Here is a 17,581-nt window from a genome sequence, read left to right as displayed (position 1 = left end):
TTTGACTGTTGGCTATCATTACGACTTCTTTGGAAAAATGTCTATTCAGGTCCTCTGCTTTTTTTTTTTTTTTTTTTTTTTTTTTTTTGCTGTACGCGGGCCTCTCACTGTTGTGGCCTCTTCCGTTGCGGAGCACAGGCTCCGGACGCGCAGGCTCAGCGGCCATGGCTCATGGGCCCAGCCACTCCACGGCATGTGGGATCCCCCCGGACCGGGGCACGACCCCGTGTCTCCTGCATCGGCAGGTGGATTCTCAACCACTGCGCCACCAGGGAAGCCCCCTCTGCTATTTTTTAATTGGATTGTTTGGGGGGGTTTTTTTGCGGTTTTTTTGCGTTTTTTTGTTTTTTGTTTTTTTTTTGCAGTACGCGGGCCTCTCACTGTTGTGGCCTCTCCCGTTGCGGAGCACAGGCTCCGGACGCGCAGGCTCAGTGGCCATGGCTCATGGGCCCAGCCACTCCACGGCATGTGGGATCCCCCCGGACCGGGGCACGACCCCGTGTCTCCTGCATCGGCAGGTGGATTCTCAACCACTGCGCCACCGGGGAAGCCCCCTCTGCTATTTTTTAATTGGATTGTTTGGGGGGGGGTTTTTTGCGGGTTTTTTTTTTTTTTTTTTGCAGTACGCGGGCCTCTCACTGTTGTGGCCTCTCCCATTGCGGAGCGCAGGCTCTGGACGCGCAGGCTCAGCAGCCATGGCTCACGGGCCTAGCCGCTCCACAGCACGTGGGATCTTTCCAGACCAGGGCACGAACCCATATACCCTGCATCGGCAGGCGGACTCTCAACCACTGCGCCACCAGGGAAGCCCTGTTTGGGGTTTTTTGATAATGAGTTACATGAGTTCTTTATATATTTTGGATCTTAACCCCTTACTAGATTTACAAATATCTTCTCCCATTCAGTAGATTGCCTTTTTGTTTCATTGATGGTTTCCATCGCTGTGCACAAGCTTTTTAGTTTGATGTAGTCCCATTTGTTTATTTTTGGTTTCATTGTCCTTGCCTGTGGAGTCAGATCCAAAAAAATATTGCTAAGACTGTTGTCAGGGAAGTTACTGCCTATGTTTTCTTCTGGGAGTTCTGTGGTTTTCAGGTCTTATGTTCAAGTCTTTAATCCATTTTGAGTTGATTTTTGTAGATGGTGTAAGCTAGTGGTCCAGTTTCATTCTTTTGCATGTAGCTGTCTAGTTTTCCCATCACCATTTGTTGATGAGACTGTCTTTTCTGCATTGTATATTCTTGTCTCCTTTGTCATAGATTAATTGACCATATAAATATGGATTTATTTCTGGGCTCTCTGTTCTGTTGATCTGTGTCTGTTTTTGTGCTATTACCATACAATTTTGATTACTGTAGACTTGTAGTGTAGTTTAAAATCAGGGAGTGTTATACCTTCAGCTTTGTTCTTCTTTCTCATAATCAGTTTGGCTATTCAGGATCCTTTGCAACTCTGTACAAATTTTAGGATTATTCTAGTTTTATGAAAAATGTCATGGGTATTTTGATAAGGATTGCATTAAATCTGTAGATTTCTTTGGGTAGTATGGACTTTTTTTTGAATTTTATTTATTTCTTTATACAGCAGGTTCTTATTAGTTATCCATTTAATACATATTAGTATATACATGATCTCCCAATTCATCACACCCCCACCCCCACCACCACTTTCCCCCCTTGGCGTCCAGTATGGACATTTTAACAGTACTAAGTCTTCCAATCTATGAGCATGGTGTATTTTTTCATGTTTCTGTCATCTTTAATTTCTTTCATCAATACCTTGTAGTTTTCCAAGTACAAGTTTTTTACCTTCTTGGTTAGATTTTTTCTAGGTATTTTATTCTTTTTGATGCTATTGTAAATGGATTGTTTTCTTAATTTCTCTTTCTAATAGTTCATTATTAACGTATATAAACACAACAGATTTTGTTAATTTTGTATCCTGCAACATTACTAAATTTATTTATTAGTTCTGACAGTTTTTTGGTGGAGTCTTTAGGGTTTTCTCCATAAAGTATCATGTCATCTGCAAATAGTCAGTTTTACTTCCTCCTTTCCAATTTGGGTATCTTTTATTTCTTTTTCTTGCCTAGTTGCTGTGGCTAGGATTTCCAATACTATGTTGAATAAAAGTGGCAGAAGTGTGCATCCTTGTCTTGTTCCTGATTTGAGAGGAAATGCTTTCAGCTTTTCACCACTGAATATGATGTTAGCTGTGGGTTTATTGTATATGCCTTTGTTATGTTGAGATACATTCCCTCTATACCCACTTTGTCAACCCATCCTTGCATCCCTGGAATAAATTCTACTTGATTATAGCGTATGGTCCTTTTAATGTATTGTTGGATTCAGTTTGCTAATAATTTGTCAAGGATTTTTGCATCTGTGTTTATTAGGCATAGTAGCCTATACATTTCTTTTTTTGTGGTGTTTCTGTCTGGTTTCAGTATCAGGGTTATGCTGGCCTCATAAAATGAGTTTGGAAGTGTTTCTGCCTCTTCAGTTTTTTGAAATATGTTTGAGAAGGATAGGTATTAAATCTTCTTTAAATATTTCGTAGAATTTACCATGAAGCTCTCTGGTCCTGGTCTTTTGTTTTTGGGGAGTTTTTTGATTACTGATTCAATCACATTACTAGTAATTGATCTATTCACATTTTCTGTTTCTTCATGATTCAGTTTTAGAAGATTGTGTGTTTCTAGGAATTTATGTATTTCTTCTAGGTTATCTGACTTGTTGGTGTATAATTGTTCGTAGTAGTCTCTTATGATACTTTGTATTTCTATAGTGTCAGTTATAACTTCTCTTTCATTTCTGATTTTATTTGGGCCCCTTCTCTTTTTTTCTTATTGAGTCTGACTAAAGGGTTGTTAATTTTGTTTATCTTTTCACAGAACCAGCTCTTAGTTTCATTGATCTTTTTTTTTGTCTCCATTTCATTTATTCAGTATTTCTCATCTGACTTCTATTATTTCCTTCCTTCTTTGTTGGAAGTTTTTTCCTTTCAGCATATTTGAACATATCATGCCATCTCCTTCTGGACCACAAAGTTTCTGATGAAAAATCAGCTGATATTCTTATGGGGATTCCCTTGTCTGTAATTAGTTGTTTTTCTCTTGCTGCTTAAGATTCCCTCTTTACCTTTGACTTTTAACATATTAATTATAATGTGTCTTGGTATGAATCTCCTTGGGTTCATTTTGTTTGGGACTCTTGGTGCTTGCTGGACCTGAATGTCTGTTTCCTTCACCAGGTTAGGGACATTTTTAGCCATTATTTCTTCAGATAAGTTTTCTGCCCCTTTCTTTCTCTGTCCTCCTTCTGGGACCCCTATAATGTGGATGTTAGTGCCCCTTTCTCTCTCTTCTTCTGCGACCCCTTAACACCGATGATAGTACACTTGATGTTGTCCCACAGTTCCCTTAAACTGTCCTCATATTTTAAAAATATTTTTTCTCTTTGCTGTTCTGTTGGGGTGATTTCTACTACCTTGTCTGCCAGGTCACTGATCTGTTCTTTTCTACCATCTAGTCTGCTGTTGATTCCCTCTAGTGTATTTTGCAGTTCAATTATTATAACCTTCAGCTGTGTGAGTTCTGTTTAGAACTTTCTTATATTTTGTCTCTTTCTTGAGTTTCTCACTGTGTTCGTTCATTCATCATCTCCCAAGTTTGGTGAGCATCTTTAGGACTATGACTTTGAATTCTTTATCAGATAAATCACTTACATCTGTTTCATTAAATATTTTTTCTGGGGTTTTATCTTGTTCCTTCATTTGGAACATGTTCCTCTGCTTCCTCATTTTGCTTGACTCTCCGTGTTTGTCTCTGTGTATTATGCAAAACAGTTATTGCCCCGTCTTGAAGGAGTGGCCCTGTGTGGGAGATGAACTGTATTTTTAACTTTTTCCTAGTTCTTGGTCGTCTTATAAACTCTCTCTCTCTGTTTGTTTCACTCCCATGGAGTCTAGAAATGCAGTCCCACCCCCATCTGCCTGAGCCTGGTGCTCAAGGAGTGTCCCCTGTGTGGGCTACGTGCGATTGTTGCCTCAGGTCGTGTCCTGCGAGTGGCATGAGATGGGGTAGTTGTGGCTGCTCGTTGTCCATGTTTGTCAGTGCTGCACACAAGCAGTGCAGGGCCGTGGGGTAGGGGGTACTCACCCACCACCACTGTTAGCAACTTAGAGTGAGAGTGCAAAAAAGTGGCACCCACCAGTGCCATCAAGGTAGAGGGAATTTGTAAAAATGGCATCTGCCAGCATTCTGTCCCCAGAGAGAGTCCCAGCCAACTTCTGCCCCTCTGGTAGATGCTTTAAGATTAGCAAGTGAATCTCCTTCACATATGATCTGGGCTCTTTACAGACTGCTACTTGTTGCTTAGGAAAGAGATGTGGGCAGGAAATATAAATTTTTGTGATGATAATGTTAAAGCCATAATTAGTGAATATATTTATCCAAAGCTTTATGTAGAGTGAAAGAGAACTTGTGGGTGAATCCAGGGAGTTGTTGAAGAGCTCTTTGAATATGGAAAAATAGATAAGGACCAGGTCAGTAATAGGAGAAGTAAGTGTTAAAGTGATAGAAACCACCAGTAAGGAAAAGAACATTTCAAGGAGAGTGTGCTTATGCATTCGTGACAAGAAACACTAAAGTGCCATTGAATTGGTAACTGAGAGCTGTTGGTGACCTTGGCAAGAGTCATTTCAGTGGTGTCCTGAGACTCAGAGGCAGATTGCAGTGCATTAAGGAGTGAGTGGGAGATTTTAAAGTAGAGATAATTTTTTGGAAGGTTTGCCAGTGAAGGAAAAGAAGAGGGTGGGAGCTAGAAGGGACCGTAGATGCAAAGGAGGGATGATGATGATGACGATGATGATTTTAATAATTAAAGCAGTTTGAGCACAATTACATGAAAAGGGGAAGATGTGGAAGGTACAAGGGGAGGCTGCAGTTTGAGAGGGTGGAAGCTAATGGCTTGGTGGTGACTCATGAACTGATGTGTGCTTGGCTGTTTTGTGTATAGGAGTGGCAATACTGCAGAGAAGCATCCGACTTTATGCCCCCTTCTATTCGTCAGACATCCTCATTGCCTCCCCTCTGGGCTTGAGGACCATCATTGGTGGAGAAGGAGAGAAGAAGAGAGATTTTGACTTTCTGTCTTCTATTGAGCTTCTCATCATTGATCAAGCTGACATTTACCTGATGCAGAACTGGGAGCATGTCTTGGTAATGCTGGTCATTAACATTTAGAGACAAGAAGCTCAGTGGTTTGAGTCTGAAATGGTTATTAAAGTCCAGATTAAAACTCAGCTTGGAAATGGAAATATTCCACATTTTCCAATTTGAAAATGGGAAATGTTGTCCCCTCTTCTACCCACAAGTTTGTCAGTAAAGTATCCAGAAAGATAAAAATTCTTGTCAACATTTTCAAATCTCCAGAAAAGATTTCTTCCCCTTAAAAGTTGCTTCTAGTAATAGACCAGTTTAGTGTGGTTGGTTGGTTGGTTGGTTGAAATCCCTCCTCACCAGGAATGTTTTTATCTAAAATAGTTCCTCCTATTTATGCTCGTTCTCTTTTGTTTGGTCTTCAGTGGAGATGGGAAAACATTGCTCATGATTTCTTAATTTGTGATGTTTTACAGAGAAATGTAAGATGTTTTTGTCCCCCTACTGTAATTTGTACTATAATTTTTTTTCTCCCTCTCAACATACACTGCAATGTTTTGGGGTTTAGGATTGTGCTTTGGAACAATCCTCATCACAGAACTATAGGTTTATTTTTATAAGGCATGTGAGAATTTACCTTTTCTACAACCCCAGGACTTGGAGTAAGTTTGGGACAGATAAAGGGGAGTACTTATTTATAAAGTAGGGAATAAACTTATAGTACTTGTGACCCTTCAATATACATTACAAGGTAAAAATATGATTAAAATAGAAAAGGCACGTCAATGGTTGAGTCATCTTTATTTTGAGCAAAAGGCACATGTAGTCACTCAGGGAATTTTCTAACGTTTTGGGAACCAAGTCATGGAAGGACAGCAGCTCTGTTTTCCGTGTCATTTCCCTTCTTGTCCAAGTCTGGAACTGAGTTGCTTATAGAGTCACCAGAGTGGCATTTCAGAATTTCCTTGAAAAGAAATATTCTGTATAGGTAGCATCTTGATCCTTTTTGAAAGATCCACAAGGTGGCCAGTTTGAGCTTTTCTTCTTGTTCGCTTGACTATGGGCAAGTCACTCACCCATCTGAGCCTGTTTTCTTGTTGTAATTTGGGAGATGATAGTATCTACTTCATGGGGTTAAATAAGATGATGGGCTTATAGAAAGGTTAGCAACGCCCAACAGGTAAGTGTTCAATAAGTATTAATGGAGTATTATTTCTGCTCAAAGCATTTGATGAACCACATGAACCTGCTGCCCTTGGACTCACATGGGGTGGACTTTTCTCGAGTGCGCATGTGGAACCTCAATAATTGGTCCAAGTACTATCGTCAGACGCTGCTGTTTGGGGCCCTGCAGGATGCCCAGATCAACTCTGTGTTCAACAAGTACTGCGTCAATGTGCAAGGCCAGGTGGGTTCTCTCCTTCTTTCTCTGAATTTTCATGAAGTATTGTGTATAGTTTGGGTCATGAGGCAGAAGGAGAGGACAGCATTTGGTCAACAATGGGGATAGCTCACTTCCTAATGTTCTCACTGACTGCTGGCAGGTGGCTGTGAGGAACGTCCCAATGACAGGCTGCATCAGTCATGTCCTGGTGCAGCTCCCACATGTCTTCCAGAGGATGGAACCTGAAAACCTAGCTTCAGTGATTGATGCCAGGTACCCTCCCCTGTCCCATTGGACCCCTGGGGGTCACAGAGAGGGATTTTACTTGGGCATTCAAATTTAGAATTGTATTCCATGTTGGCTTTATTAGTTACCATTTACAAAATGAAATGAGATAATTGAATCCAATCATGCCATTGACAGAGGAGGACACTGAAGGCCAGAGAAATGGTGTGTTGTCCTAGTTCTGATAGTGTCAGGGTTAGTAAATCAAGGGTACTTTCCCCTAGACTGTGGCATTTTTAAATTACATTAATTTTTTAATGCCTCATGTCAACAACTTAATTCTAAGCCCTTCAGGGCAAGAACTGTTTTTCTAATTCTCTGTGTAACTTCCCCCCGTCTTCTCATTGTGTTTAGTCAGGGGACCCATGGTAGCAGAATGGTGCTTAACACATGGTAGGTGTTCAGTAATTATTTGTTGACTGACTGATTGACAACTGAATGAATGAATGATACAGTTACGTACTTCCTAGAATAATTCTCTGGGATATACCAGCATCACATCTATTCTTTATGATGAATAGTGTTGGCACTTACTTTTTGATGCTCTTAACAAGTTTTATCCCTATATAATCTCTTTGCAATGAGGTAGGCCAAATTGGCCTCTTAGGGGAGGTAGAAGGAGATTGTGACTTGCCCAGGGTCATGCAGTTGGCAGTGACACTATGGCTCACCTCTAGACCACTGACTCTGCCCTTTGCCTTTCCAAATCAGGTTTAACTTTTTCGTCAACAAGATTTTGCCTCAGTATCGTGATGCAGTCATGTCTCACACGCTTATCTATGTCCCCTCCTACTTTGACTTCGTGCGTCTCCGAAATTACTTCAAGAAGGAGGAACTGAACTTCACTCATATCTGCGAGTACACCCAGAAGTCTGGTGTCTCCAGGGCCAGACACTTCTTCCTTCAAGGAGAGAAGCAGTTCCTGCTCCTCACAGAGCGCTTCCATTTCTACAAAAGGTAAAGTAGGGCCAGGTTTCAAGTGTCCTCTCTGGAGGGCCTGCTTCCAAGTGCGTGGTGGGCTTTGCTGTGTTATAAGGTCCTCCCTTGCTTCACCTCCTGCAGACAAGCCAGAGTTTGGGGGGCTGGACAGACTTTTCTTGATTGGTTGGTTGGTTTTCTTTCAAAATGGGCATTGTTGGAAAAGGTGGTAGAAACGAATGAGTGACTACAGCATAACCTGTATATAGATCTGGAGTGGGTCCATACTTAGGGTACCTCCTGTAGCTGTGGGTATACCTCTCAAGAAAGACATTACAGAGTTGAGCAGCTCTCAACAGAATACAGGAAGGGGAGGAACCTGTCGTAGAAGCACAGATGAAACACTGGGGACTGTGTGGTCTGTGGAGATGGAAGTTGAGTGCAGGGTCAGTGTTCAGAAAGCTCTCATTTGTCCTGAGGCAGTGCACACACACTTCTGCACCAAGGAGAACCAGGACTAAGGGGCTCCTTGAAGTTTATGAGAAGCAAAAGGTGAGGGGCTTAGAGGTGACTATTTAAGGGCTTCAGGGTTTGCTTCTTGCTGGCATCATTATTTGCTTTGTTCCAGTGAGTTGTTTTCATTCATGTTGGAAATGGTATTTTGGGGGAGTTTGCACTCAGCAGGTCTAAAGAGCCCTTAGTTTTCCAAAAGCTTGATACATCAAAGCAAGTCCTTTAAATGAAGTGGATGGATTGGAAAACTTCCCAGCGTGATTGTCTGTAGCAAGTGTGAACTAAGCTGGGATGAGGACTGCTCTCAAGTAGCAGCTTTTCAAGGAGAGGGCATGATGTCAAAGGAGCCCTTTCTCTTAAGTAGGCAGGACAGTCTTCTGTCTTACACTGTTCATTTATTGACCAAACAGTTTTGTCCCCAAAGTCACTATAAAGACAAACCGAACACGTGCCATTAGCTTTGTACCCTGGACCAGGTTAGTGGGTGTTTAAGTTGAATGGAGATAATCTGCAACTGCCAATTATCTCAAGGTTCCCAGCTATAGATTTTTTTGCTTGAGAGGTCACCAAGGTGATGATGGGTATTTTGATCTGCAGTGTCTTTGTGATTTGATTTTTTCATTTGACCTTGGGAAAAGTACATGTATTTTACACTTTAGTATCCAGCTTTAAAATTCTGTATTTATATTCTCTATGGAAGTAGGCCATGTTAGACATACTGCAGTTCATTTGTGAGCTAGCAAAAAACTTTCAACCTGAGGATTTGTTTTCTTTGGGGAGATGAAACCAGTAGAATCTTAGGATGGGATGGGCATTTGGTCATGATGGCCCTCCTGAGGGGAGGACAGTTCACAGTTCTTTCTCTGAGCATTATCAGTGGGTTAGCACAGGAAGGATTCTTAAGCAGGGGGCAATCAGAAACTCTGGAGGTAGGATTTCTGGAGGTGGGAAACGCTAGTGGGGTGTTTCTGAGTGCTCCCTGCCCCAGGGAGAACCCCAGTTATAGAAGTAACAGACCTCGTCTTTATAGACTGTATGCAGGAGCCAGCCTTGCAAGTCAGTTGTGGTTGCCTCATTTATCTTTAACAGTTGTCAGGTAACATAGACATCGGGAATGTCCTTAGTTTTAGGTCCTGTCACAGTGTTACGCCATATTTGTAGGGGTCACCGAAGACCCAAAGCACATACAGGAGAGGAGGAAGGCAGGGGAAGAGGTGCAGAAGGTCATAGGAATTGTTACTAACTGCCCCTCTGAAGAGGTTCTGGTCACGTTCTCTTATTTCCAGGAGATGCCTAGTCTCTACTGTGCACGAATTGGTACTAAGAGAGATTTTCTTGGGTTTTAAATATAATACCTATTGGAATTGGTTTTGTTGTTATATTTTGCTTTAAAAATACTCTCATTATAAGAGTATTACACAATTATTGTAGAGAACCTAGAAAATCTAGGTTAAAAAAATGGGATCACCTATAATCTTACTGATATAAATACCCATTTTGGTGTATTTCTTTCGTGTCTCTTTGATGTAAAAAACATGTGCACGTGCACACACACACAGACACAGGCATTTTAAAAAGGACACCAAAATTGGGATCACAGTGTACACATTTGGATTTTTTTTCTTTTATATTGAATGTTTTATGTGCTTATTGAAAAAAAGCTTAAATAAGTTAGCATTTTGGTATATATTTGTATGTTATGGATGTATTTTTAAGTTAATATATATATAGTTCTACTATATCCTGCCCCTGCTCCAACTTTTTATTTGGGAAAATTTCATTTCAAAAGACATTGTAAGACTATCCCAGTGAACATCTCTAACTCCTTCCACTTAGGCTTCACTAGCTGTTAGCATTTTGCCACATTCTCATGCACCCACATTCTCTGTCTCTCCTTCTCTCTTTCCACTCACATCTCTTATTTTTTCTTCCTGAACCATTTGAGAGTAAATTATGGGAGGCTTCATGACACTTAACTCCTAAATCTTTCAGCCTGTAGAGCTTAAAAACAACATTCTTTTATCTAACCACAACACCATTAACATACCACTTGACATTACTGCAGTAATACCATCTAATATTTAGTCTGTATGCACATTTTCCTAGTTGTTCCCAAAATGACTATTACAGCTGTTTCTCACCACCCCCCCCACCCCAATCCAGGATTTAGTTAAGAATCCTACATTGCATTTGCGTGACATGTTTCTTTAGTCTATTTTAGCAGTTCTCAAGCAGGAGCAGTTTTGCTCCCCAGGGGACATTTGGAAATATCTGGAGACATTTTTGGTTGGTACAGTTGGAGGGTTATTCTAGTGGTCTAGTGGTTCAAGCGGGTCAAGGCCTGGGTGCTGCTAGACGTCCTACAGTGCACAGGACAGCCCTTACAACAAAGAATTACCTGGCTTAAAATGGCAGTAGTGCCAGGGTTAAGAAACCCTGATCTAGAATAATTCTCTGCCTTTGTTTCTTGCTGTGATACTGATATGTTTTGAAGAGTCCAGTCCAGTTTCCTGTAGAATGTCCCACATCTGGATTTGGCTGTTTTCTAATTATTTAGATCAGTGTTCCCAAACTTTGCCACATATTAGAATCCCCTTGGGGAGCTTTTAAAAATCTGAATGCCCTGGTCATACCCCAGTATCAATTAAATCATGGTGTTTGGGGATGGGGACCAATTACAGGTACTTTTAAAAAACAAACAGGTGATTCAGTGAGCATCAGAGTTTGGGGACCAAAGATTTAAACGTTATTTTAGTAAGAATTCTACATAGAGGATATTGTGTACTTCCCCCTGCATCTCCTCAAGAGGCCCAGGGTGTCAGTTTATCCCATTTTTGGTGATACTAAATGTAATCACTTGGTCAAGGTAGGTCTACTAAATCTTTACATTGTAAAAATACCTTTTCTGTGTAATTATAAGTAATCTTTAAGGTGTGTATAGCATCCTTTTGTTTATTTATTTATTTATTTTTTGCTTTATAACAAATTTAATCAGTTATACATATACATATGTTCCCATATCCCCTCCCTTTTGCGTCTCCCTCCCACCCTCCCTATCCCACCCCTCCAGTAGCATCCTTTTTAATGGTTGCATAGTGTTACATTGTATGGGTATATAATTAACCCAGTTTCCTTTTAATGGGCATATTGATTTGTTGTTTTTTGTTATTATATACAATAATGCCAAGAGCATCCATATGCGTAGTTGATGGCATAGTTGCCTAGGCATTTCCTTAGGATAAATTTGGAAAGGAAAACTTATTTGTTCAAAAGCTGTACCCAGTTTAAAATTTGCTGTGTGTTGCCACTCCCATCTTCTCCCCTCCCCGGTGAAATACACACTCACAATAATTTATACTCCATTAGCCTATTTCTGTAAATTCTGTAAATATTTCTGTAAATTCTCCTTTTTTCCAGTGACTTGATAGTCAAAATGATACCTCATGGTTTTAATGTCTTTTTCTTGCTTTTCTGTGTTTTTTGTAATTGTCAGTTGAATGTAGTGCCTGAGTAAGTAGTTGGCCTGGACGCCTCTTCTGTCAGGCCACTAGTGTGGCAGTTGTGAATCTAGTTAGGATTTGGTTGTTACCATAGTTGCCTTCTATTTACCACAAACTGCCAGTTCCTCCAGCAGACAGTGGCCCACTGTGGGGCCCAGTGCTGGAGGGCCTTGTCTCAGTGTCCTGCTCCCCTCTCAGCTTTCACCATGCCCTGCACCCCTGTGCCGAGGGAGAGCCTCTCCCATGCTCTGGCCCCTCCCCCAGCAGCAGGCTGCTCCTGCTCGCTCCTCCCCTAAGGCTTGAAGTGGGGCAGTTGTTCTCCTCCTGGTCCAGCTCAGATGCAGGCAGGTTCTGTCCATCCTGGGCTTTGGAGCTGGCGCTTTCTCAGGGCTCCTGCACCACCCTCCATGGTGGCCAGCCTCTGCCTTGTTCTACGAGGGGTCTTGGTGGGAAAGAATTCCCTGCTTCTCTGCAGTGGTGGCAAACATCTGCTTACATCAGTGCAGGATCTTGGGCTGAACAGGCTTCATGCCCTTTCCCCAGTCTTCATGCCCTTTCCCCTTTCCCCAGACTGCTCTTTTTACTGGATGTAAGTCCTGTGGTGGGGAGGGATGGGGTGAGGGGTTAATGCTCCTCCCTTAGGGCACACAGTTTTGCTGCTTCTGACTCCACCCTGGCAGTTGACCTTTGCCCCTCTCACTGGCTTCAGGCTTTAGCTTCATATACAACATGGCTCTGGGAAGAGAGTGAGTTTTCATGTCTGCACCACCATCGGGGTCTCTCGGGCCTTCTGCCTTGCCTCCAGTCTTTCCAGGGCTCCCAGTGGAGACCTTTGGAAAAGCCCTCATGACTGTGAAGTAAAGGAGTGTCCAGGAATCCCAGGGATTCTGAACTGTCATGCAAGCCCATAATTGCCCTTTAAGAACTTGTTAAAAGTGTAGCTTTTTTCTTCCTACCCACTTTCTTAGCAGCTGCCCTCTTCCCCACTGTGCTCTGCCAAAGGTGAAGTGGTTCATATGTCCTGCCTTTCTTCAGACCATCTTGTCACTCTTTGGAATTCAGTCAGTGATGGGCTGAAGCTGGCTCATACCAGCTCTTAAGGTATGGTTGCACATCTCTTGCCAGTTCCAAGTTCAGCAACATGACACTGGTAGCTTGAAATGGAGTATTTACACCACAGAAATTGGCAAATGCTTCAAATCAGCACCTATCCTCCCCCACTGAGAATCAGTTGTTAAACACACACCAGGGCACCGTTGAATCAGTTCACTTGGTTGCCCTGTGACATCAGCTGTCTAGGCTCAGGAAAAGGAACACTGTTGTAGATTATCTTTTTCTTGTTAGCATGGGAGCAGTATTCTCTTGAGTTTTCTACATACTAAGCAGAAATGGAACTCTGTGTTTGTTTTTGTTTGTTTTGATAACTACTGAGGCAGAACTGTGTTTTTTCAACATCATTAGCCATTAAAATTCCTTTATGGAAAGAGGATGTGGAAAGCTGATCCAAGTAATGGACTGCAGTTATATTTTGGGAGAGGAGGGTCTCCAGAGAGATCAGGATGAGCCAAGGGATAAAAAGACAAGGAAAACTTAACCGTCCATGAATAAAATAAAATTCCCGAGGGAGTCTGACATCAGCCCTGTATGAGAGTCTAACAGGAAAAATCAGAACCTTGTCAACGTATAAAATCTTTGGTCATGGAGCCCAAGAGGGAATGACTGATCTCAACCCGAACCGTAAGGTAAGTCCCTAGGGTCTGCACCCCCCCACACCATGCAGCCCTGTGCAGCAGGGAAAGAAGCGAGGAAGCTGTTGAAAGTAATTGCCTTCCCATAATGCCTAATGGGTTCTCGGGCAGGATTTTGTAAATGGGTGAACTTGGGACATCTGCCATGGAGTTAACATGTCTACAGAATGACAAGAAAAGACTAATGGGAGTGCATTTACAGTTTATGCTGTTTATTTTATGTACTGGGTCTGGTCTGACCTCATCTCCATTACAGAACACTGTTTTGCCTGATTATAATAAGGATAATGTTAAATTGGAAATGCCTGCTTTTCAAATTTTCTGCGACAGATTTCTAATCCTTGTCTACTATTCTTCCCCACCCTACCTCAGTCTGCTCAGATTAGGCTCAAGAAGTGCAAATTCATTTTATCATTATCTTAAGCCAAACATTAGGAATTCAAATACACTGTCACAAAAAATGAGCCCCTCCAGCTCAAATTAGAGTAACTTTTGGTCTGTGTGTTATTTGTGCCATGGTCTTTCTCCTTGCATGAAATAGCGAGAGTGACTATGCCCCTGTAAAACTCTTTGGTGGCTTTTCCATAAAATTTCTCATGTAGACATAGCCTCTCTTTCTCCTTCTAACAGATACACAATAAAAGGCATCAGGAACCTGATTTTCTATGAACTGCCAACATATCCCCACTTCTACAGTGAAGTTTGTAACATGCTGCAAGCCACCACCAGAGGAGAGGAAGCTGCCTGGACCTGCACTGTCCTCTACTCCAAGTACGATGCCCAGAGGCTGTCTGCTGTGGTCGGGGTGGAGCGGGCTGCACAGATGCTGCAGTCCAAGAAGAACGTCCACCTCTTCATTACTGGAGAGAGATGAGAATTGGTTGGACAGGAAATGGTGTTTGGTGTGATATGTCATGCTTGATTCTGTGTCTCTTGGACCTGATTCTGATCACTTACACAAAGAAGGGCTGCAACAAGGAAGGAGCACCAGGCAGGTTCTTAGCAGATACTTCTTTCTTTTCAGACCATATATACCTGAAAAGTTCCGTGTAAACCAGATTTTGGTAAAACCCATCTTTCAGAGGTCAGGGGAGAGCTCATGGAACTCTGAGAAGTTGATAGAAGGAATCTTCTACTTGTGAATTTTTTTGTACGCCATAAATTCTTTTGTTGTGATCTCACCTCTAATTTATTACACTTGGTAAATTCTTTCAGATTTGCCTGTTTCTATTTGACACCTTCTTAAAGTGAGGCATGCATTTCTTTGCTTGTGAGAACTGGTTATGAGAAATTGGAATACTTCTTGCTGTTGAATATCATCTTAGTTTTGGATCGCAAAGGTTTTGCAAAACTGTTATTTTTCCCCAGCCAAACTTTTTTAAACCTTAAATATTCTATTTTAATTCAACCTAGAAGAGCACATTCGTTCACTGATCTTTTTTTAACTCCTAAATGTTTTAATGAAAATATATACTTAAAAATCACATTATATAAAATAACATTAATTTCTACCTTATTTCAAGAAATAATTTTATGAAATTCTTGATGTCGCAAATTCATCTTCAACATCACTGTCTTCATTGCTATAGTCATTTTTTAAGTCATATAACATAAAAAGGAAAAGAAGTTACACTTTTAAAAACATTTTTAGGGAGTTCCCTGGCGGTCCAGCGGTTTGGGCTCGGCGCTTTCACTGCCGAGGCCCACTTTCAGTTCCTGGTCAGGGAACAAAGATCCTGCAAGCTGCACAGCGTGGCCAAAAAAAAAAAAAAAAAATTGAACTATTCTCAGACAGAAAAATACAAATTCAGAACCTGAATCATCTGAAAATAAATTGCCAAGTTGCTGGGCCTGTCACTCCTAAAAATCACTCCTGAATTTAGTATGTATTTCATATAAACAAGGACATTTTTCTGTGTAACCTCAAAACAACCGTCAAATCAGGAAATTGCCACTAATCCTTGGGCCCCATTCAGATTTTGCCAAATGTCCCAATAATAACCTTTATAGCAAAAGGATGCAGTTCAGAGTTACATACTGCTTTGAGTTGTCATGTCTCTGTAGTGGCCTTTATTCTGAATGGTACCTCAGCTCTTTCTTGGCTTTCTTGACCTTGACACTTTATTTTTTTAATTTTTAAATTAAAAAAAAATTTTTAAACATCTTTATTGGAGTATAATTGCCTTACAATGGTGTGTTTCTGCTTTATAACAAAGTGAATCAGCTATACATATATCCCCATATCTCCTCCCTCTTGCGTCTCCCTCCCACCTTCCCTATCCCACCCCTCTAGGTGGTCACAAAGCACCGAGCTGATCTCCCTGTGCTATGCGGCTGCTTCCCACTAGCTATCTATTTTACACTTGGTAGTATATTATAAATCCGTGGCACTCTCTCACTTCGTCCCAGCTTATCCTTCCCCCTCCCCGTGTCCTCAAGTCCATTCTCTACGTCTCCGTCTACCTAGCCTGCCCCTAGGTTCTTCAGAACCTTTTTTTTTTCAGATTCCATATATATGCATTAGCATACGGTATTTGTTTTTCTCTTTCTGACTTACTTCACTCTGTATGACAGTCTCTATGTCCATCCACCTCACTACAAATAATTCAATTTCATTTCTTTTTATGGCTGAGTAATGGACATTGACACTTTAGAAGATTACAGGCCAGTTACTTTGGATGGTGTTTCCTGTCAGGTTAGGTTAGGTTTAGTTTATGCATCTTTGGCAGGAGCAGCATAGAAGCAATGCTGCGTCTTCCTCGCTGCATCTCTTCAAGCGGTGCATGATTTCCACCTGTCCCATCATTATGACACTAACTGACCACTTGTTTAAGGTGGTGCTTGCCAGACTTTTTCACTATAGAATCACTCATCCCCCCTTTATTAATTTATATTAATATTACAAGTATGTATTCTTCAGTTTTTATTCAGTGGGTTGTAATTGGTTATTACCGTTATTCCTTTAGATGCTTAAATGGTCTCAGATATGGCCAGCAGGAACACCTTCCAGCTGGCTCCTGTGTCTTCTTGACACATCCCCCTTTAACTTGGGCATTTCTTTATTTTCTGACACTATAAGACAATCCAAGTTTGTCTTGTACTTTCCCTATTCCAGCCCTGCTTTCTTTAGTGGAAAATTATCTTGAAGCGAAGATTTGAGTGCTAAGTGTACTCAGTACTGTTGTGGAGCCACTGGTCCCAGGCCATCTCAGTGGTCAGAGTTTGGGAATATCTGCATGTGTGTATATGTATACACATACCTATGTGCCCATGACATCTAAATTTATTTCTGTATCCATATATTGAAAACCATGAATTTACACCTTACCTCCAATTTCAGACTGACAACACAGGGTTCCTTTTGTTTTCTCCCTTTCCAAACTTTTAAGTCCCTTCTCAGATAGTGAGACATGTGGCTCCCATTAGGCTCAGTGGAACAACCCGTATTGGTACAGATTTTCTTCCTCTTGGACATGCTTAAAATTGCTCATCAAAAAAAAAAAAAAAAAAGTGAAATCACTTTTGGGGTACTTTTCCTGCTAGATATTTAAATAGGCATTTTTATTTGTCTCTCAACATGGAGAGTAGAACTATTCATTCCATATATAGATGGGTTCCTAAAGTTTTGCAAATTTATAGGCTTAAGCCAGCCAAACTCACGGTACAAAGAACATTTTCTTAAATATATATTTTTAAAATGGAGTATAGTTGATTTACAATGTTGCATTAGTTTCAGGTGTACAACAAAGCAAATCAGTTATACATATACATGTATCCACTCTACAAAGAATTGTCTTATCCATAGAGTGCCCTGTGGTTATTGGCATATTTGTGCTGTGTTTACCATAGAGCCTGTGTATTATGAGAAAAGAAACGAGTTATTTGCCTAGTTCAGAGATATGAGGAAGAAGGGATTCTGATTACCCCCATCTTCTATTTCCATATTATTTTCCCTGTGAATTGTAGCTAATTCATGGCTTTCATTATCACTATTCACAAGACTCTCAAATCTCCATCTTCTCTGGACCTCCACTCACACGTGAGCATGGATTTCAAGTCTATGTATAGCCCC

At 41.2% G+C, this 17,581-nt stretch overlaps 1 protein-coding gene across 1 annotated transcript in view; it reads left to right on the top strand.

The window, feature by feature from the left end:
* The window catches only part of LOC309799867 (U3 small nucleolar RNA-associated protein 25 homolog), a 351,890-nt gene extending 336,217 nt beyond the window's left edge, over positions 1–15,673 (top strand). Inside the window, exons 13-17 of the mRNA XM_082613472.1 lie at positions 5,019–5,221; positions 6,387–6,569; positions 6,706–6,818; positions 7,542–7,787; positions 14,140–15,673. Coding sequence (XP_082469598.1) covers positions 5,019–5,221; positions 6,387–6,569; positions 6,706–6,818; positions 7,542–7,787; positions 14,140–14,383 — 989 coding nt within the window. The 3' untranslated portion in view covers positions 14,384–15,673. The remainder of the gene's footprint in view (positions 1–5,018; positions 5,222–6,386; positions 6,570–6,705; positions 6,819–7,541; positions 7,788–14,139) is intronic.
* The last annotated feature ends 1,908 nt before the right edge of the window (positions 15,674–17,581 follow it).

The sequence above is a fragment of the Mesoplodon mirus genome (assembly GCF_964341445.2).
Source record: "Mesoplodon mirus genome assembly, chromosome: 3".
Lineage (NCBI taxonomy): Eukaryota > Metazoa > Chordata > Mammalia > Artiodactyla > Ziphiidae > Mesoplodon > Mesoplodon mirus.
This window is presented reverse-complemented; position numbering and strand designations above follow the sequence as displayed.